Raw genomic sequence first — 6,316 nt, forward strand, 5'->3', positions numbered from 1 at the left:
CGAAGCGCCCTAGTGGCCAAGGCGAGACATAAGACCTGTGTCAGCAGGACAGCCTCGAGGGCTGGATCCAGCTCCTCGCCGACATTCTCCAGCAGGAAGGGCTTCCCGAAGGTAATGGCATTTTCCAGACTGGAGAGGAAGTCCCGGTCACTCAGCTTGGCCACCTCTAGTCTGTTCACCTTCTCCTGAAAAGCAGCAGGGGAGGGCAAGGTCCCTGTGGTGTCCTGCCCACCTTTGCTGGTCTGGTTTAGCTCCCCAGAGCAGCAGAAATAATCTCTTTTCTTGCTTGGCTAGTTAATGGCTCTTTTAGCAGGTTGTGTCTGTCACCCGGTGCTAGAGACAGCCCACTGAGGCAGCAGGAAAGGGGGAGAACGGGGAGAACCTCCTTCAAAGAGCTGTATGCTGCAGAGCCCTACACTGGTAACTCAGAGCTCGTCTGCCTGCAAAGTCAGAGCAGGTGGGTGGGAAAAGCTCTTGGGGAGCAAAACAGAGGCAGCTGCCTGAGCCTTCCACCTGATCCTTCAAAAGGGCAGTGGGATCCTCTCTAGAGAGAAAGAGGTGGTGGTCTGTGTCTTGAGCGCTCTGCTTGCTAGCCAGGTAATGCTACCCTGATTCTGTCTGTCGTAAGGACCCTAAAGGCTGCCATGGGAGATGCCGGTGTTGTTTGGTGTGTTTGAGGGTGTGGAGAAGGAGGTAAGACTCCAGAATGCTAGTGGAGAGCCAGAGTGGGAAGCTGATGCCTCACTCGCTTACAGCAGGGCCCCTTCTGCCCTGTGCTGATGTCCCCAAGCAGGGAAATCTGTCTGGGATGAACATGGATGTGGAGCCTGTGTGGTGCTGGGTAAGCTGGGTCTGGGACCGTGTGGGGGCCTTGCAGCTCTGAAGCCCACAAAAAAAAATGTCCCCAAGCAGGGAAGTCTGTCTGGGATGAACATGGATGTGGAGCCTGTGTGGTGCTGGGTAAGCTGGGTCTGGGACAGTGTGGGGGTCTTGCAGCTCTGAAGCCCAAAGGCTGAGGCTGCTTTGCACAGTTCCTAACAGAAAGCTGCTTCCCCTACCTAGCAGACCTGGCTTTCCTCCCCACAGTTCTTACCAGATTCTTGATCCACTTGTTTGCTTGTCCTTGGGGATCTATGTAGTGAGTCCAGCGCTGGGAGAATTGTGTTATTACTCCGTTCTCCACAGACAGGGTGTCGTTGGGTAAACCGGCAATCTAATGGGGTAGAAAAAGCTGTTTGGAACAACCCGGCTGACCAGAGAGAAGCCTTTGCTGCCCTGGCCCCTGTGTGGTGGGTAGGGGGTGGTGGTGAAGGTACCTCTAGCAGCTGAGCCCAGTGCTGCAGCTTTGCCTGAAGCAGCTGCGCTGTGGACAGAGCTGTGCTGGCAGTTCAGCTACAGCTAGTGGCTCTAAGTGCCAGCTTGGCTCTGACTCTGTGGTTTTTAAAGGAGAAGCCTTCCAGGTTAAGGCTGCTGCCCTGGATGTTGCCAGCTCCTCTCCTGCTCGTTGTACAAGGAGCTCTGGCAGCAATTCCAGCTCTGCAGTGTGGAGGTGCTTGATGGTTGTTGAGTGCTTTGATACAGCTGATCCTAGTGAGTGGTGAGCTGAGTGTTTTAGCCTTTGCCTGAGGCACCTTCAGCTTAAGTTGAGTTTTTCTGCAACTTGCCTGCCAGGAGCGGATTTTCACAGGGTCTCCAAGAGTGCTGACCAGGTTTGGCTCCTTGGTGTGAGGAATGTTGTTTTCCGACAGCTGCCTCAGCCACTCCTTGCACAGTGCTGCTCGGTAGTGTCCCTGCCACGAGAAGAACCGTCATAGCCTGCCTTTTAGCTGTAGCTGATCTGCTGTGAGCATTTACACACTCCTGTTCCCATTCACACTGGACCCTGTGTGGTGTGTGGCACAAACAGAGAGATCCAGGAGGGATCTTGCCCCGTTCTGCCCTATTCCTTTCTTGCAGTGGATCTGGCCAACAAGAGGCCAGGAGAGCAGAGCAGCTAGCGGAGCCCCTCGCAGGGAGCACTGCACACTTACTGTGAAGGGGCCCAGGTAGGCCACGAAGCCAGCTGCAACCAGCATGTCCCCAGTGATGTTGCTGATCTTGTAATCCAGGTTCTCCACAGTGTCCTGCCAGCGCATCTTCTCATTAGCCAGGCTGTTTATGAGCTGTGGGATAAGTTGCACAGGTGAGAGCTGCTGGGCAGCCTCACCTTGTGTCCTGGACCTGCTGCTCTCTGGATAATGCTGCAGGTGTCTTTGGTTGCAGGATGGCCCCTGCCATATCCCTAGTTCTGTCCCCAGCTTTCACCGCTTAATCCTGGATTACTGGGCTGCTCTCAGCTGTCCTGGAGACCTGTTGCTGGCTGAACAAGCTGTGCATAGGAGGACAGCAGCTTTTCATGCCAGTGCCTGGCTAGCTTAGCTTCCCCGGTCCTGTTGTGCTGCTGTGGTCTGGTCAGGCAGATTAACCATAAGATTGCTATGAGTTGCAGGCATGTAGACATTTGCACCCCTGCGCTGCTTGACCTAAAATCAGGTTGTCTCATGTGAGCAGGCAGAACCCAGCCCTGTCCCTTACCGTATCGGCACGGCCCAGTCTCTGCTGACACTGCTCGCACTTCATCTCCAACTCCTCCTTCTTGGCTATGCAGGTCTTGTACTTGGCTTGCAGTGTAGCCATGCCATCTTCAACCTCCCTCAGGCACGCCTTAGCTTCCTCAAGGACCTGCTGAGTGGCACGCAGGTCCTCGTCTGCCTCCTGCCAAGCTCGCTGGGGAGATACACAAGGAACCGGGGGGAATGTTGGGAAACAATGAGTATACTGGGCATAAAAAGAGGCAGAGACTGTAGCAAGAACTGGCTTTCCATAAAAGCACTAGCTGATACTGAGACCCTTCCCTGCGTGACAAAGGTTGATGTGTCTAACTCCAGGGGGATGTTCTGCAAGCCCAGGAATACAAGCAGGGATGAGGAGGGCATTTCTGCATAGCTCCAAAAAGCCAAAAGCCTGTGCCAGCTTACGCAGGCTGAGGATGTGGCCCACTGGTGAACAGGAGGAAAGGTTCCTCTGCGTGCCCCAGAATAACAATAATGCAGTAGCTAGGCTTGGAGAGGGTTAAGGCTGAAACACTGTGAGATGTGGGAATGTTTCTGTAAGTACAGTTTCTGCTGAGCCAGGAACTCGGCACTCGGAGCATATTCTAGGCTAATTTCTTGTCGTTTGTTACATTAACGTGTTTTGAGGCTTTGTCTCTGCTCAGGCTTGGTCTCAGCATTAAGTGCTAACCTGCAGAACATGGTGACTCGGCGTTTCCTGTAGAAGGGGGCTGCCAGTACTGGGTTGCCTAACACCTAGAGCAACGGGGTCACACTGCCTCTTACCCGCTTGGGCTCCACGACCTTGGCCACGAAGTGGTACTTGTGCATGGCGCGCACCCACTGGCAGATGGAAGTGCAAGCTTTGGAGACCTTGGCGATGGCAGCTGGCTGGAACTCCTCACTGTCAATGTAGGGCTGGATGGCCCTGATCACACTGTCCGCAATATTGTCCTGCAAGGAATCATGGGATGGAAAGAAATCTGTGATGAGAGTGCTAGAGATCTGACTGAGAAAGGTCTCAAAGGGCTTCCCCCAGTGCCAGGACCTGGCACAGTGGTTTAGGCATCATACCGGGGGGAGAGGAATCAAAGTGCTGCACAGTGAGACTTGCGAGGCACAGCTGTGGGATTGGATAAATCCCTTCCCACACCACTTGCATCATGCAGAGAGCTGAGAGACAGAAGAGGAAGACCTGTGTGCCTGGGTCCCACAAGGCAATGAAGTGCAGCCAGCTGACACAAGGGCTTCCGGGCCAAATACATCCTCATCCTCTGCTGCTGAAGGGTGCTGCCCACAAGGAACTTTAAGCCTCACTGCTGTGAGAATGATCTCTGTGAGGCAACACCTGATCCCTGGTCACAGTCTCCTTCTGCCATCACTTACCTTATCATACTTAAACAGGCTGTCCAGGAACTTCCCTGGGTCCTGGAGAAGGCCCCTGCCTGGCTCCCAGTAGTCATCCACCTTGGAGCCTAGCTTTTGTCCTGCCACCCTTTTGGGTTTGACTCCCTTCATGATGCAGACGGCTTCAATCACCATCTTCACACCGAGGGGCGGTCGCTGCATTGCTCGTACCTTCAAAACACAAATGCAAACAGTGGGTCGGCCTGGTTCTCAGTGCCATGGGGTGCTCATCTCTCAACTGGCCCGAGGCAGACTGGGACCAGAGGCAAGGTGTTTAGAGGACGCAATGCACAGGAGGAAGGACGGAGGTATTTGCAGGGAAAGCTGGTTATCAGAAAGGGCATGGAGCAAATTATAGGTAGCCTGAAAAAGCCTTTCCTGATGCTCTCATAGGTATATCTTACAGGCTGAAGATGTCTTTGCAAAGGAGCCAGAGCTGTATGCCCCTGGGGAGGAGGGCAGGGGCCGGCTTTCTTCCTTGCTCTATGGGCTGTCATTTGTCTTGTGCCATACTATGCAATGCTGCTCCCTGAGAGCTGGTCTGCAGAACTTGTGGAGAAACTGCTTGAGTCTCTCCTCAAGCAGTCAGCCAGGAGTGCTGCTGTGGCACCCCTGAGATGGCTGTGAGTGTTAGGACCCTTAAGAATGACTCTTGCTTTTTCCCTTCTAGCGTTGACCATCCTTACCATGTTCAGCTCAAGATACTCCCAGACCTTCCCACTGGAGACAGTCAACAGAGGGGCAGAGTTTGTGGCAACGCTGAGGCTGATCTACCCGCATGCAGATGCTCTCTGTGAGAAGGACTTTGACTGGCTCTTTGACTGTCCTCAGACAAAGCAGTTCCTTGAGTGGTTCTGCAGCACAGTGAGTGAGGAGAATGTGCTGAGCCCAGCTGAGGTGGAGGCCTATGATGCCCTGCTGGCTGCAGGCAAGCCCATTCTGGAAGGCGATGCCCTCGAGCAGGCACTGCAGGTGTGCTGCCAGCTCCCAAGTGTAATACCAAAGGATGAGGATCCCTCTCTAGAAGCCCTGCAGCAGGAGCTTTGGGAGCTGAAGGACTATCGTGACCGTCAGCTCTGGCGGCACAACAAGCTTCAGGTTTGGGTAGCCAACCTACAGCAACAGCTGAAGTGTTTGGAGAAGGAGGAGAAAGTGATGAAGCAGGACTTGAGAAAGGCTCAAATAAATCTGGAGGTGGAGATCTTCCAAACCAGTGCTGTCCTGAACCAGATCAGTAAAGATGTAAAGCAGCTGGCACAGTGGTATAAGACCATGGGGAAAGGCCGGCCACCAGTACTGCTGTGTGAGATGGATCTTGGCCCTTACATGGAGCTAGAACAAAAGGCCACTCATGCGTTTGAGAGGCTCATCCAGCAGGACCTACCAGGGAGTGTCCAGGCTCCAGATGCTCAGGGAGCAAGTGCACAAGGGAAGAGCAGCCTGAAGGAAAGGCTGGAGGATGGAACACAGACGGACTCAGGCTGGGAAATACCAGAAGGAAGAAGAGCTCCATATCAAGAGTGTGCAAAGACACCACAGAAGGTGGAACCAGCAAGTCAGGGAATACTGGGTCAAGGCTCAAGGGCAGAGCTTCCGGTGGAGGGGAAGAATGGAGGAGAGTTGTTGAGTACAGCGGATGATGAGGAGAGAGATGGCAGCCAGGAAGCCACAGAGAGAATGGAGGCCAAGCAAACAATGAAGCCAAAAAGCCTTAGGACTGACAGAAGTGAGCTACTGGAGGACAAAGACAGCTACTGGAAGGAACTGAGCCAAATGGAGAAGGCACATATCTGTGCCCAGAGGGAGGTTATCGTCATGTCAGCAAAAGTGGAAGGCTACTGTACTGCACTGGAGTGGGCCCAGAGGACTTTGGAAGCTCTCGAGGAGAACCAGGTAGGGCCAGTGCTCCCTTTCCTACATCATCCTTTGCAGCAGGGTCTGCCCATGCTGCAGGGAGTCCCTCCTGTTGAACGCTGGAGCACAGCTGACATGTCAGGAGCGGGTGGCAGAGCCAGGCAGCACTAGCAGCACACCCTGACACCAGCTTGTCTTGCCTTCCCCCTGCTCAGCAAGCAGCTGAGGCAGAGCTCCAGAGTCAGGCTGCCACACTTCAGAAGCAGCTTCACGCCCTGCGCTGCGACATCACGCACACCCTGGCCCATCAGCTGCCACCCCTGCTGAAGGCAGAGGCCTGCTTCTCTCGCCTGCCTGTCCTGCAGAGGTGGCTCAGCCTGCAAGCTGCCCATCTGCAGGACATTGCTGGGAGGCAGGAGGAGGCAGCTGTGTGGCTGGCCGGCCAGCACAGCCGCCTGGAGCTG

General features: G+C 54.4%; 1 protein-coding gene across 1 annotated transcript in view; it reads right to left on the bottom strand.

Annotated features, from left to right (window-relative positions):
- The window catches only part of DNAH1 (dynein, axonemal, heavy chain 1), a 71,060-nt gene that overhangs the window by 8,819 nt on the left and 55,925 nt on the right, over positions 1 to 6,316 (bottom strand). Inside the window, exons 55-61 of the mRNA XM_010136526.1 lie at positions 3,978 to 4,169; positions 3,378 to 3,545; positions 2,575 to 2,766; positions 2,031 to 2,162; positions 1,665 to 1,790; positions 1,094 to 1,213; positions 36 to 185 (exon numbers count right to left, since the gene is read on the bottom strand). Of these exons, the coding sequence (XP_010134828.1) occupies positions 36 to 185; positions 1,094 to 1,213; positions 1,665 to 1,790; positions 2,031 to 2,162; positions 2,575 to 2,766; positions 3,378 to 3,545; positions 3,978 to 4,169 (1,080 nt within the window). The remainder of the gene's footprint in view (positions 1 to 35; positions 186 to 1,093; positions 1,214 to 1,664; positions 1,791 to 2,030; positions 2,163 to 2,574; positions 2,767 to 3,377; positions 3,546 to 3,977; positions 4,170 to 6,316) is intronic.

The sequence above is a fragment of the Buceros rhinoceros genome, unplaced genomic scaffold (assembly GCF_000710305.1).
Source record: "Buceros rhinoceros silvestris isolate BGI_N320 unplaced genomic scaffold, ASM71030v1 scaffold24855, whole genome shotgun sequence".
Lineage (NCBI taxonomy): Eukaryota > Metazoa > Chordata > Aves > Bucerotiformes > Bucerotidae > Buceros > Buceros rhinoceros.